Here is a 15,771-nt window from a genome sequence, read left to right on the forward strand (position 1 = left end):
ACCACTTGGCCACAAACAGCAATGAGCTTTGTGGCCGAGTTGTATTCATCCATGCTGGGTCAATCTCAAAATCATTATGCCAAGTAAAAGAAGTCAGACACTAAAGAGTACAATCCGTATGATTCCATTTATACAAAAGGTAATCTAATCTAGCGTGAAAGAAAGCAGAGCAGTGGTTACCTGTGCTATGAACTGCAAAGGATACCAGGAATCTTTTGGGAGTGATGGATTCAAGGGCATACATACCACCAATACTCACTGAATCATTATACCTTAAACAGATGTAGTTCACTGTATGTAAAATTAATTCTTAATCAAGTTGGTAAGGTGGGGAGATCACAGTATAATTTGTTTGAATTTTTTCCAGACTGAAGTTGGACTTTTAATGAACTGCTATGTGTCAGATAGTGTAAGAGGTAGTAAGGACACAAAGATCATAGTTTATTATAAAGACAGGGTAAAAGAGTAGAGTGAAATGACAAGCAACAATACTAGCTAATATTCTGAAAGGCGTTTTACTTTACACCATTCAACTGCTTGATATACTTTATATTCTGCATCTCATTTAAGTCCTCATTAAAAACTGTGAAGTTGATGCTATTATTATTTCCACTTGCACATTAGGAAAATGAGGCTTAGGGAGGCTAAAAAATTTGCCCTGGATGACACAGTTTGAAAAGGGTGGAGCTGGGATAGAGAATAAGTCTGAGGCCAGAGCCCAAGCTTTGCCTGCTACCCCTTCCTGCTTCTCTGAGCAGCAATCTGGGACTCTGGGGGCCCCAGTTGGTCCTAATGGAAGGCAGACCACGTTCTGAACGGGAGGTGAGGAGGCCATGACCCTCATCACACAGGCTGGAAGTGTGTTCAACTGTTAATCATGCTGACATCTTACAGTCGGTGACCCGACAATGCTATCTGCCTGTGAGAAATTCCAGGGAGAGGGATACCGGCTTTCCAAACACCAAACCTGCTTTGGCATTTACTGTTGTGTTGCCAGCCCCACTAAGGGATGTTGGAAAGGCTGACTCCTCCTGTCCTCAGCCTCATTGCCTGGGTGGCTGATGATGTTCATCTCTCTTTCCTTCTCTCTGGAGAAGACGTGATCAAGGGATAGATGTACTAGGTCCCCAGAAACAGAAAGAGCCAGGGGGCCAGGGGGCGGGGGAGGGGCTGACACGTCCCCCCCCCAAGAAGCCCTCATCCTGCGCTCCCCTCCCCCACCCACACAGCATCCACCAATCGTGCCCTCTTCCGCTTCCTCCTTCTCTAGCAGAGCACAGGCTCCACAAGCTTTCTATTTCACGGTTACTGCCGGTGAGCAGCAGGTCCAGAAAGCTGAGATAATGTATTCAAAGCTCTCCTTTTGTTTTATTCTTAATTGGTCAGTCTCCCTGCCATCCACTCAGCCTTCATCCAGACGGGAGGGGGAGGGGAAGGGGGCAGGGAGGGCTTGTGAATGCAGATGGCCTGCTTCCTGGCTGGCGTCTAGCACCATCACGGGTTGGAGAGGGGGGCGGACATCAAGGCCAGATATCACTCAATAACTTCCATAAGGTGGGGAGTCAGACTCAGAAGTGGGGGCAGGGTAGGGGCGGTGTGCAGAGGACAGCAGCAGAATGCCTAAAAAGAATGGCCAAAACCTGCAATTGCACACTCTAGGGCCCCTGCACAATACCTGAGACACACCAGGTGCTCAATAAATGAGGAGGAAAACATCCAAAGAGGATATTGACAACCATCTTCACAGAGGATTATTTTGCAGTCAGAGCAAGATTCATGGAGCATACTAAGCAGGCTGGCAGCATCACAAAAAACAACACCGACTGCAGCTCTGACGGACTCTGGAGAAAACGAAACAAAATATGGACTGTGCATTCGCTCCGTGTGAAACCTCAAGAGGCGGATGCCGCGGCCGCGTGTAAGAATGGTACTTGGGTCAGGCAAATCTTTAACATCATCCATGTGATTTCAGCAAGGATATTTTGAGACGCTTCCTAACACCTTTCCACACGTAAAACTCACTGTGAAAAATCAAAACTCATTTAATTTTCAAACTGCCACTAAGGGGTTAAGTGAAACACCACTGTTTGATTAGGGAGTGCATTTTACATAGTTTTCTGATTTTTTTCAACCCAGGGACCCATCATCTGTCCAGTCCCATTGTGACACGTGTCTGGTTCCACATATGTTAACATTCTTCCAGCTTCTCCATGCCCATTAAGGAAATATGAATACATACATTTTCTTTATATAAAAGTTAGTCTACTGCACTAATTTTAACATAGTGATGTTCAATAAAAAATACCATAAAATTTGGAGGATAAAAAGAGATAAGCATTTTATTTTTCCTCAAGTGACTTTCTGTAAGGGAGAAGTAACCTCCCCACCACCACCACGTATGTCATTCAACAATGCTCAAATCTATGCCACGGGGCTGTATTAAAACTTATACACAGAGGTCATAGTAGGGAACACACACACTCAAACATGGTTTTTATCTACAGGTGCCATTACTGAAAGCTCCTGAAAGCTACGGTGGTGGTTTAGTTGCTAAGTCGTGTCCGACTCTTTGGGACCCCATGGACTGTAGCCTGCCAGGCTCCTCTGTCCATGGGATTCTCCAGGCAAGGATACTGGAGTGGGTTGCCATTTCCTTCTCCAGAGGATCTACCCGACCCAGGACTCAAACTCAGGTCTCCTGCACTACAGGCAGATTCTTTACCAAATGAGCTACAAGGGTAATTTTGCCCTTGCTAAGTTATCAGCACAAGAGTCACAGAATTACTTTTCTGGGGTCGGTGGTACCTCTCCCCCTCAGATTTCTCCAGTCAAACACTGCCTTCCTGCCTGCTGTTCCCAAGATTTAGAGTTTTTTCAAGAAAGGGCTATGCATGATTTATATATTTTTTTTTGGCCACGCCATGAGGGATCTTACTTCCCTGACCAGGGATTGAACCTGCACCCCCTTCAGTGGAAGCATGGAGTCTTGACCACTGGAGCACCAGGGGAAGTCCCCTGTGTGACTTGTTTTTGAATTCAAGTGCTCAGCTCAGAGTATGACATACAGAAGGAACCTGGTGAGTCCGCTGAAAGACCAGATTCTTAGATGACTGGAATTCTGGCTTAAATTTTAATAAAGCTGCAACTGTATATTTACAGAGTGGAAACTTAAAAGATTTTATCATCGGCAACCTGAAAACATGCTCTGGCTTTCTAAACTGACAAAAAGGAAGTCGACTGGGGAGGGGAGAGGTTTCTCCTGATTTGAAAGTGAAAGTGTTAGTCGCTAAGTCCTGTTGTGTGTGACTCTCTGAGACCCCATGGACTGTAGCTCACCAGGCTACTCTGTCCATGGGTTTCTCCAGGCAAGAATACTGGAGTGAGTTGCCATTCCCTTCTCCAGAGGATCTTCCTGATCCTGGGTCTCCTGCATTGCAGGCAGATTCTTTACCGTCAGAGCTACCAAATTCGAACCTTGCAGGGAATCATGCGGGAGGGCTCCTGGATGAGGGGATACTACAGTTTGTAATCAGAGTAGAACTGTGACACTAAGAACACCTCCCTGAGATGTCATTGCCACTGTGATTTTAGACAAATTATCTCTCAGGGCTTTGCCAGGGCAGGCTGACTCTTAAGAACAAAAAATTAATGTTAAAAAAGGAAAATCAAACACGACTTCTAGGAAAAAATAAAACGGATCACAGAAACCTAAGGTGTGCCTCATAGGAAGAGGACTGTCATTTTAAGAACGACTTAACATCAAGCGCCCGCCATAAACCTCAGGACCAACTCTGTGCGTGAGATCCCACGGTTCACAGACTTGTGCCAATGTACACTAAAAACTTACAACGCGTACTCTTCATTTTCAAGCCTCTCACCCTATTCCTCTTCTGTTTCAGGTCATGGAACAAACCTGGCTCTTTGGCACATTTACCTGCTCAAAGCAAATGAGGTCTCAGTCAGAAAGACGGAGCTCTCATTACATTTCCTTTATGAGATAATTACACAAAAGCATCTATCACGAAAAGCAGTCATCAGGTTGACCATCCTATGCACCTATCACCACCTTTGGATCCTTTAGGAAAAAAAAAAATGCTTTAAATAAGTGCGTCCTGGTTCAAGTGAGTAAGATCCTAATTAGGCTGGGGAGACATGACACTGAAAATGTACAAGTATTTTTTTTTCTTCTCAGTAACCTACTAAGAAATTATTTCTTGGTGGCCTATAAAACCCTGTTTCATCTTTACCGCAGTAATGAGTTATTTCCATTAAAATAAGTTATCTTTGGGGATGTATCTAACAAAAACATGTTTAGGAGCCATGTCTCTGATACATGCTATAAGGCGAAAGCGCATAATTTCAGTTTTTGCCTATGTGAACTGTAGGCTTCCATTTTGCATTCTCTCAACATAATATAAATGCCAAAGGTCAAAAACTAGGAGATGAACAATCAGAATTTTAAAGTGAGCTATGAAATGAGGTTCCTGTGATACCAATGCAGGGTGGGTGCGTGGAGTGTTCCAAGACAAAAAGTTGCTGGAAGAGTGCTTAAGATACTAGATGAGAGACAACACTCCTGGGTATACATCAGGAAAAAACGAACACTAATTCAAAAAGGTACAGGCATCCTAGTTTCATAGCAGCATTATGCACAACTGCCAAGACTTGGAAACAACCTGTCCATTGACAGAGGAACGGATAAAGAGGATGAGGTATACACATACAATGAACACTACTCGGTCTTGAAAAGGAATGGCATTTTGCCATCTGCAGCAACATGGACGGACTTGGAGAGTATTATGCTAAGTGCAAAATACTGTATGGTATCGCTTATCTGTGCACTCTAAAAAAATAAACCAGTGAATATAAAAAAGAAGCAAATTAATAGATACTGAAAACAAACCAGTAGTTGCCACTAGGCAGAGGGGAGGAGGAGGGGCAATACAGGGGCAGGGGGCTGAGAGGCACACTCTGTTAGGTACAAAATATGCTCAAGGATAGATTGTACAACACAGGAAATATAGCCAATGTTTTATAATAACTATAAATGGAGTATAACCTTAAAAAATTGTGAATCACTATATTATCTACCTGTAACATATGTAATATTGTACAGCAAATATACTTCAATGAAAAAGGATACTAGATGAGTATGACACATCCACTTTAGAATTCCAGAGGTTGGTATCTGAAAGATAGCCCGAAGTCAAGAAGAATGGAATTGTTCTAACATACATATCCTAACAAATTTCATTGTGGAAAAGACACTGTTCACAGGAGAGGAGTAAATCAATTCCTTTAAAGTGAAATTGACAAAATTCGAAAGTAAAGCAATCCGCACCATCTGGGTTAAACTCTCAGTCCACTCTCAGTCCATCCCTTCCAGAACCTGCCATCGAAGGGATCACTTTCCAGCTGTAAGAAAAATGGCACCGGAGCCCTGAGGGGCATTCTGAGCAGTGTCATCAGCTGGCATTAAATGACTCCTGAGGATCCTTCACAGTGAAATACCAGACACTCTGCTTCTGAGTTTGGGAGGATTGAAAGAGTGTAAATTCTATACAGTAGCCACCCTTTTGGCCTGGTAACTGTGAAGTTGGCATCTGTATACCAAGAAGCCACCATCTGACCTAAGTACCAACGCTGTTATGGGAAGAAGTTGCAATGATTGCTTCTACACGAGGGAAAATGCCTTGAGCCAGGAACATCTACCTCCCTTGTCCTGAGCCCTACAACAGAGCCGGAGAGGTCTCTCTATTAGAGCAAATGAAGTGTTCCCTAAGAATTCTGGACGCTGTAGGGTGGGGCACTGGAGGATTCCATTTTCCCTTCAACTCTCACTGCAAAACAGGAGCTCAATTCCAGCATGCACTTCCGTTCTTATTATGCTGTCTTTCAATCAACATGCTTTCAATTTTCAAGTTCCGGTCACCGTGCCTGCCTTCCTATGGTCCTATCCCTCGGGAAAATTCTATCCAATGAAAATTCTAATTCTACAGCCTCCACTCCTTTCACCCAAATAGCTGGTCTCCAACAGGGTCTTTTAGCTTCCTACAACATACTGGCCTTGTGGGTATCTTTTTCTACTTTGAGTCACTGTGGGCTCAGAAAGCGCAAACCACTTCTGCTATCAAACCCAGCCAAATATTCACAACAAAGTAAACCTGTTACAGAATGAGCGGCTCAGACATCTGACTTCGCTACAACTGCAGGTCCTTCGAGGGGCATCTGGCAGAGAGCGTGGCCAGAATGAGATTCTCAAGCATTTGTCAAATTAATCCTCCAAACCACACAGAATATTTAGATTAGTCCCACTATTTCCCCCTCCATTAATCTGAGGGATTATTCACTGCAGCTTCAAGAGGTCTCTATATATACAGGAAAGATACTGAATATGGAAATCAACCTCCTAAATTCAGAGGATCATCTCAAACCATTGTTCTGCTAAGACAATGCTCCCGTAAACACACGAGACCAGTGGCAAACCCTGCTGAGCAGGGGTGAGCCTCTGACCAGGGCGCCCGGAGGACCATCTCCTTTAACAGACTCTCCAACAAAGGACCCTGAAAAGAAGTTCAAAAATTGGGCACCTAGGACTTCCCTGGTGGCCCAGTGGTTAAGAATCCCCCTTGCAATGCAAGGGACACCAGTTCGATTCCTGGTCCGGGAAGATCCCACATGCCTCAGAGCAACTAAGTCCGTGCGTGCCACAACCACTGAAGCCTGTGTGCCCTACAGCCCGTGCTGTGCAACAAGACAAGTCACCTCAAAGAGAGCCCGAGTGCTGCAACTAGAGAGTAGCCCCACCCCCACCCCCGTTGCAACTAGAGACTCAACACAGCCAAAAAGAAAATAAATACACTGGGCACCTAACAATTAAGGCAGTTTCCCTGGTGGCTCAGTCAGTAAAGAATCTGCCTGCAAAGCAAGAGACCGCCTGCAATGCAAGGGACCTGAGTTCAATCCCTGGGTTGGGAAGATCCCTGAAGAAGGAAATGGCAAACCACTCCAGTATTCCTGCCTAGGAAATTCCATGGATAGAGGAGCCTGGTGGGCTACAGTCAAGGTATCTAGTAACCCTTTAAAAATACTAAGAAAAACGTTAAGGACAAAAATCAGTATTTTCAAAAACATCCTAAGACAGGAGTAAACCCAGATGATGCTAACAAATACCTAATGGAGATGCATGAAGGAGACTTCTGCAGTCGCCGTTTGGGGAATGTGATCTGAAATCTACATTCTGGTTAAAGTGAGGCATGTTACAATAGCTTCTATTAAACAGAACATGCTTTCGCAACTATCTTTTGCACACGTGTTTGTGGGCACATATACATATATTTCTTTTTGTGTGCCCTACCATGAGCTCATTTTTCAAGACTAGCAAAGCTGGACGTCAGAGTCAAGGTCCTAGGCTTAAGTTTTCGCTGTGTTTTTCTTTACAGTCCATTGCCTCACGTCGAGTAATTTTTCTTTTTTAAGAATTCAGAAACATATGCTACTGTAGTTGCATGTTCAAATACCCATGTGGAACTAGTCCTCTGGACTTATACATTCATTCTTAAAAGCCTGGAGTATGCAAACAAAGATGCGATGCGGTGGGCAGAGGGCCAGTTAATAAATCTCATCTATGAGCATCTGCATGAAACAGCGCTATAGGGAGTCGCCTCTCCAGGGAGGGCAGAGCACGACTATTTGCTCTGTGAATTAAACAGTGTCACTTCAGATGGCCCACACCACATTTATTTTTTAGGCAGCTCTGAAAATATATGGATTTCTAGTGTTCATAAATGCAATGAGGAAGCTGGGGCTGAGAAGGCAATCACACAGGAGTGGTGGACGTGAGCCACAGAGACACATCCACACGGCTCTGCTGAGCCATCTTTGCACTTGCTCGTTTCAACTCAAATTGCTAATGGAAGGGTAATTTTCTAAAGGAAACTTGCTCTTCTAATCAAAGGGCACTCTATTTCAATAATGATTTACCACTCCTTCTGGTCCAGGCTGTAAAAACAGGTTCTGTTTATACCAAGAGATACCTGGATCAAGATATCTGGATCGTGAACCACATTTGATCCTTATTTATAAACAATCTGGTGCAAACGTTATGACAATAATGTCTCCTGCTGGGAAGAGGGACCACTTGCCCCCTGACGGTGCTAGAAAGAACGGCCTTGTTCTCTGGGTTCTTCTCTTCTCACCTGTGCTCCAAGCCAGGTGAGGGGTGTTCTTATCCTGGAGTGCCTGAATAGGCCCCTTTCAGTAACAATAGCATTCTTCTTATATTTACATACGTCTGTGAAGATGCTTTTTGTCTTAAATATTTCAGTTAGCCTTACAAAGATTTTTATAAGAAAGCAATGAAAGAGTCTATAATGCAATGAGCAAATGTAGAAAATAGAGCCAAAGCAGAAGGACCTGCTGGGACCACCTAGAAGTCAGTAAAGGAACCAGAAAGAGGATTCCCTTGGAAATTCCCAGAAAGAGATCACCCCAGGGCTCTGGGCTTACCCAGGCCCCTCCATGGCACTCCATCAGAACTCTCTGACACACCTCAATCATGGGGACCAGACTTAACCTACAGCCAAAGTAAAACTTATGTAGTTGAATCTCTACTTTGGCTTTCAAACTGCCTTCCAAGTTTCCTCAGCAATTAAATGGCAATATTATTCCAGCCTCAGGATGCCAAAATAATTATGGAACACTTACTGGATAGAAAAATGTGTCACATTTTTCCTTTCCCCCAAAAAATAAGTGGCAGTTATACTGCACTGGTCATCCACTTTGAAAGAAAAGCAGACCAAGGAAAACAAGTGTGTCTGTCTCCTTGGGCACATTTTCTACAACACAATTCAAAAGCAATTTTGGAGTCTTCTTTCTTCATTTAACCTATGACATCTCTCACTATAGGGACCAATAATCCTATTATATAAAATACAAAGGCCACGATGCTCTTAGTGACTTAAGATTTTGCTCCATCAGATCTTTATTCAAATTCAATTTTGTTTCTCGCATCATTTCAGGTACCATACCAGGACTCGGACAACAAACTGGAAATAGTTCAGGAAATGGAAAGGACAACCTGGACTAAATTTAAAAGGTGAATGAATTTTTACTGTAAAACAATAATTCATCAACAAAAGGTAGCATTTAACCTTTCCCCCAAGTGATCTTTCCATTGCCATTGCAAGTTAGTTCACATGACTAATAAAACCCAACCAGGCAACTGCCTTCAGCCCATGTGGTAAAATTCGAACTCTGCTTAAAAGCAACTGCTACCTACGTGGCAGAGATGAAATCACTGAAAAAAATAAATAAGGGCTTCAAATGTATTACCTATAAGAGCAGTTTAAATACTGAAGATTTAAAACCAACATGTCCGGGTTTTTGTTTTTAAATTCTATTTTAAGCTTTGGAATGTTCACAGAGAAAGGTGAAGGAGGAAGGGAGAGAAGGGACCCAATGTTCCAATCACATGGGTCTCCAAAAGCAGAGTCCCAGAGGTTGTGGACCAATTTTGGTTTATATTAAGAGAACAACAAGCACTTGGAATCTCTGAGGATGTCATGTCAACATATCACTTGGAAGCATAGGCATGAGATTTTAGTGACCTCATGGGCACAGCCAAAATTAACTCCCAGTATTTATGTAACTGCCAGGGATGACAGGGCAAAGATCGCTTATAATTTTTTTTTTTTTTTGAGTCAGCTAATAGTGTTTCTTTGGTCAAAGAGAGAGGAAGTAGGGGTACTTTCAGCTCTATTTTTTAAACATGCAACATTTATATACATAGACTATTCTGCCCATAACACCATCTGAATGTTTAGATGAAGACATTAAAAAAAAAAAAAAAAGGAGTTATTTCCTGTTGCTCCCTAGCTGAAAGGATGCGTTTTAGGGGTATGTGTGCTCTGCCTCAGAGCAAAAGCATTGTTAGCAGTTATCAAGGTAGCATTTAAAAATAACTACCCCAGTACAAAAGAACTTCAGAGGAAATATGAGCGAAGCTATCAGTCTCCCTTCAAGTCTGGCCATGAGCTGCCTTAGACTCGAGCTGCATTCTCCATTACATTGTTATCCTTATCAAACAATGCAAACAATTTTAATGAGCTTATCTCCTAGAACATATTGCCAGATATGCTAATGTAAAAACGATGCCAACCATACAGGCCGACTCATTAATCAAAAAGCTCACAATACAATGACCAAGATCAGTCTCATCCCCACATCAGACCTCAGCAAAATACCAGGAATTACCTTCCTACTGTAAATAAGAAGGGCGGGCTCCCCCACCCATGCGGAGGCCATAAACTCCTAAGAAAATGCATAAGTGCACCTAGTTCCTTTCAGGTCCATTGCAGTCCAATCTCTTTCTAATAAACCTTGGGTTCTATGGAGAAAATTTTGGTGAATGTCTGACACCGTGACCTCTGCTGTCAATCCTTGCACCAATCAGCGAGCAGAATTCTTACAAAGCTCCATCAATCTGGCGGTTCAACATCACAGACTGCAGCTTAATCTAGAGGATTCCATCTTTCCTGCACACACACACACACACAAACACACACACACACACCAGTGCAAGCGCAAACCTTTTCCTCGCCCTCCTTCTGGTCTTTAGGCACAGCCTACCTCATGGTTCCTTTAAAATCTAAAAAGGAAAGAGGAAAGGAAGTGCTCTGGCTTGTCTCCCTTTGGAGAGGAGGGGAAATTTTGCTTGCATTTTGAAATCAACGTGGAAGCAAAGAGATGGAGGGAGACCCCTTGCAGGCAGCAAACCTATTCACAAAATGCTTTCCATCTGCAATCGGGCAGCCTCCGTGCACACCCAACATGACACATGGAAACAAACAGCAAATAACCACAACCGCCTTTACAAACGGCCGTCTGCAGCCGGGACCGGGGGCAGCGTCTGCTCCATTATATAACGGGCGGGTTTCCGCGCGCCCGCCCGTCCGCCGCCGCTCCCCGGCCAGCCCCATTACCTGTAGGAACGCTCGCCGCGCACTGTGTGCTTCCGGAAAGGAATGATGGTCCCGTTATCCTGGATGATGTCGTTGTTGTTCTCGCCATTTGGGGACAGGGTTTGGGTCGGCCCGGGCATTGGCGCACTCCCGAGGATGGGAACAAACCGCTGTGGGCTGGCTGGGGAGGAAGGTGGCTGTGTCTCGCCTTCCCGCTCGCCCGCTCCTCGCGCAGACCGCGCCTGCCGCCTGCTCGCAGCTCGCTGCTCCCAGCTCGGCGCTCGGCTCCCGCCCCGCCCTCTCGCGGCCCGCCCTCCCGGCTGCTGACGTCAAAGCGCCGGCAGCAGCACCCTGGTCACGTGCCCTGGCCTGTCCCCATAGCAACCCGCTAACTCATCTCCTCGCCTGGAATCGCGCTGGGCCGCTGCGCGACCACGCCGGCGGCTTCAGGCAGGCACCCGGGCCGGCCTACATCTGGCATGTAAAACCCCAGGCCACCCCTGGCCCCCCTCACTGACTCGCCTGGGTCTGAAAACCAGCTCTTCCTCTAACCATTTCCTTTCCAGCCCGAGCTCCCACTGCAGCTGTGTACACAAAAGAACGATTCAGGCAGAGGGGTGTGGGAGACCCTTTAACTCCTTCCATACCAAGTTCTTGTTCCATGAAAATTAAACTCGGTCTGGTTTCAGAAATATATAAGACGACCTGGTAGCCTGCTTCAAGAAAATTTATCAGACTAAGGGGTTAAAATTTCCAGGTTCCTGCCTCATTCTCCAAACAGCAGCAACCGCCTCCCCCAAAGCAACCCCAAACTTGAAAACCGAATAGGAAGCTCCATTTCCTTCTAATCAATATACCGTTACATTAATAATGAGAAAATCAAGAATTGCAAATGAAGATTTTCTGCACAAAAGAATCCCCAAAGGGAGTTCTTTTTTTTTTAAAGACCCACCATTTTAGAACATCATGGTTACCCAAAACCTCTCAATTCAAATTCTTACACTGCCTCCTGATACAGATAATTAAATCCTTGTCATGTTTTTTATTTTCTTTGAATTAAACAAGTGAACATCCAATTTAGTATTTGGATGGAAACTCTCAACATCAAGCGGCTCTGCCTCATTGCTATGCATCTTTCACATACATTGACTATGAGACAGGTCCTATTGTTATTATCATCCCTAATTTAGAGATGAGTATACTAGTGAGATGAAGTAACTGGTGCGGTGGCTCAAGGTCACACAGTCGGGAAGCAGTGAGCTGGAACTTCAAGCTGACATGCTTTTTATCAATGTGATTGGACAGTGGTGATGTGTGTTTAATGTGAACTCATAAATGTTATAGATCAAGGTAACAATCAAGTACCTTATATACTCTCAACAGTGAAAGGACAACTGTGAATAGAATTGCTAGTACGGTGCAAAGTCTATGGATTAGATTATAAATTCTGAACAGATTCCAGATGTGTCCAGTGCTTTCCTTCAGAGAAAAGAGTTTGCCTTCAACTCTTATCAGAAGTGGTTCTCTGCTTATCAGAAGTGGTCTTTGATGTTTCCTGGGGTGAGTAAAAGTCAAAATAAATGTATGTAGCAGAAAGTACTAGGCTCATGCCTTCACATCATTGTACAGCTTACCAGCTTTATTATTTTGTGATACAGATATTAAAACAAGTAAAAATGCTGTCATTCCTGACAATTCTCTAGCATATTTCCCTGGTAATAAGTTATTTCTGGCATCAAGCTTCTAGAATTAGAATCAAATAGTTTACAACACAGATGGTAAGGATAATCTCAAATAAGGGGGGCATTTTTCCTATTCTATAGTCTCCTTTTGAACTATATTTTAATAATTTTATTTTCTAATTTTTCCAGTGAATGCACAGTGTACAAGTTGATTACTTCATCCATATCTCAGCTTACATGATTATTTTTTTAATATATAATGAGGATCCAGTTCTGACCTAAGTCTTAACAAGGTACATCAGATAAATATCTAAATACAAGAGATACAAGTACAAGCCTCACATTGCACAATGAACCAAAAGGGCATGAGAGTGTAGTTCCTGCTACAAAGACAAACACTTCCTCCTCCTATTTCTGTTACTTGACCCACAGCTGTCAATTTCCCTACTAATTAATTCCCCTTTGCAAAAGCGTCCCCTTTCTTTGGGGACAGGCTGAAGTTAAAAGGCAGAGTCTACAAATCAAATATTTAATGTTTTCAGCCCTCTCACTTGGGGCTCTAGAGGATAGCTTACTTTTCTATGATCCCATGTTTGAGTAACAGGTCACATAATTGGTATTATCATAGGGACTATGTTTGTCAGAATTTGAATGTATTATTATTACTCATTCCACCAGGTAATTTCATGGAGAGAACTCTCCCACTGTTCCAAGGCTGTTCTTGAAGGAGAGGACTATGACCAGGAATTTGGGGGGATGGGCTGAACGGGGAGGAGTAGTCAGGCAGGTGGAGGAGGTACCTAAGAACCCTTGTAAATCTTCCACTGGGGCAGCTCTGAACCACAGCACTGTAAAGGGCCCCAGAGAGGCCCCAGAGATTTGTGATTACCCTCCAAGACGCAGGGGTAACAGGGGTAATAATTTGAAAATATTGAACAGATGTGTTTTCATTCCCCTCCCCATAAATCAGGTTACCTGGCAGCCATCCTCTTGTTTAGCCCCAGGAAGAAGGGGAGGGCACATTCCACTTTGGGAGGGAGAATGCTAGGATACAGGGGAAGCACAGACTCGGCAGGAAGAGGGAGGGGAGAGTACCTCCACCCCAAGGCTGAAAAGAAGCAGGTGAAAGTGAGCAAAAGCAGCATCTCCCATTTGCAGCTCCCTGAAGGGAGCATTAGAGAGCTTTTGGCTTTGTTCTCAGCCTAAGGGACTTTCTTGCGCCTAAAGAGGCAAATGTCCCATTTGGGACCCTGGGAAGAGATGGCTTTTAAAGAGGGTCTCCCCAACACCTTCCTTCCCAATCAAGCTGCAGCCTCATCACACTAGAAAAGTCCCTGGTTTGGTATGGTGAAGTAGGACCTAGGAAAGAGGAGGACATCTAAAAGACGGAATATCCACCCAAGAGATGGAGTGCTCCAAAGATGGACTGAACCGGAAGAGGCTATACTGTGAACTGGCAATTAAGTAAAACCTTTCGTTTCCCATCTCCCTCAGCAGGGAAAAGAGAGTCATACAGATTATAGAAAAAAGTAAACTAAAACGTCTGTGTACATCTGACTGTGGTTGAGGTTTTAGGTACACAGGTATACCGAAAATAAAGTATGTGCAGACCTAAATCTCCAGCTGCCCCATGGAGAAATGGCTTCTCTTACCAAGCCCTGTGGACTGAAGCTGGGGCTCTGACAGACCTGGGTCCCCAGCTTGGTTTCACCACCTGCTGACTATTTGACACTAACAAGTTACTCTGCATCTCTAAGATTTAGTTTCCTCATCTGCGAAGTAGGTGTAATAATACTGGTTTCACAGTGTTGCTGTGAAGGTTACATCACATAATACATTATATCTGAAGCAACGGACACAGTGCTGGGCCTGTAACAAATGCTCTTTAGTGGTAGATGCTATTTTTAAATAATAAGTTAAGCATACTCTAAAATGTTCATTCACTTAACACTTATGACTGGATTTCTTGCGTACTGGAAGCTGGTAAAACAAAAAGAAAAGTCCCAGGCTCTGTACTCAGGGAACTCAGAGTTGTGGGGGAGCAAGATAAAAATATTTGCAATTATGATACAACATGATGCCCTGATAATGGTATCAGACAGGCTGATAAAGGGCCACAGAAGATGAGGGAATGGAATTCCATTCCATTCAGAATGGAAATTGAAATAGGCCCGAAAAGCTTCCCCAAGGAGCTATTACCTAAGCCTTGGATGAGTAATAATTATGACCTTTTTTGTTCACTTTCTCTGTGCTAGACAGAATACATATATGTGCTCAGTTGTGTCCAACTCTTTTCGACCCCAAAGACTGTAGCCTGCCAGACTCCTCTGTCCATGGGGATTTCCCAGGCAAGAATACTGGAGTGGCTTGCCATTTCTTTTTCCAAAACAGAATATAAGATCCCTTAGGGAGGGTTCTTCAACTGTTTTGTTCACTACTATATCTTCAGTGCTTAGAATAAGGCCTAGCATGCAGTAGACACTACATGAATACATAATTCATTTATTCAACAAACATCTGATTTGATTCTCACAATAACCCTAGAGATAAAGTTGAGGCTCAAATAGTAAATGCAACTTATCCAGCATATCTTGGCCCCAAAGTTGACATGATTCTCCACTAGGCTGTACTGTCATTTAAAACAGGAATGGCAGGACTTCCCTGGTGGTCCAGTGGTTAAGAATCCACCTTCCAGTGTGGGGGATGCAGGTTCAATCCTTGGTCAAGGAACTAAGATCCCACATGCCTAGGGGCAGCTAAACCCATGAGCCAAGAGAAGAGCCCATGCACTGCAACGAAGACCCAGCACAGCCAAAAAACAATTTTTTTTTAAATTTTTAAAAATTAAAAGAGGACTGGTAGTGTAGAGGGGGAGACTAAGGGCTCCTCAAGCAGATACGGTTAGATTCACAGGTAGGAAAGGGTGTGATGTCTCAGGGAGACAGCAAGTTGTTTAGTGGGGATGGAGAACAGAGTATACGGTGGCAGGGGCCAAGGTGGGATGCAGGAGGGGCTGTGGCCAAGCTAAGAAGCTTGACCTTCACTTTGAAGATGTTTTGGAACAAAAAAGTGCTTGAGGAAGGAACTTCATGGTGATATTTGCATATCAAGAAAGTCTGATGTTACAG

The 15,771-nt window shown here is 43.9% G+C and overlaps 1 protein-coding gene across 8 annotated transcripts in view; it reads right to left on the reverse strand.

The window, feature by feature from the left end:
- The window catches only part of MAPRE2 (microtubule associated protein RP/EB family member 2), a 187,210-nt gene that overhangs the window by 105,536 nt on the left and 65,903 nt on the right, over nucleotides 1-15,771 (reverse strand). For 2 of the 8 annotated variants that reach the window (XR_015153749.1, XM_086372771.1), the window contains exon 1: nucleotides 10,983-11,240. The exons of the other annotated variants lie outside the window; for them this stretch is intronic. Coding sequence is in view for 1 of the 2 variants with exons in the window: in XM_086372771.1 (XP_086228897.1) it covers nucleotides 10,983-11,101 (119 nt within the window). In the remaining variant the exon portion in view is untranslated. Of the gene's footprint in view, nucleotides 1-10,982; nucleotides 11,241-15,771 lie in introns of those variants that run through there. 8 annotated transcript variants of the gene reach the window in all.

This window comes from Bos grunniens, chromosome 24 (assembly GCF_055505025.1).
Source record: "Bos grunniens cultivar Pamir isolate PY7600 chromosome 24, Bosgru_T2T1.0, whole genome shotgun sequence".
NCBI lineage: Eukaryota > Metazoa > Chordata > Mammalia > Artiodactyla > Bovidae > Bos > Bos grunniens.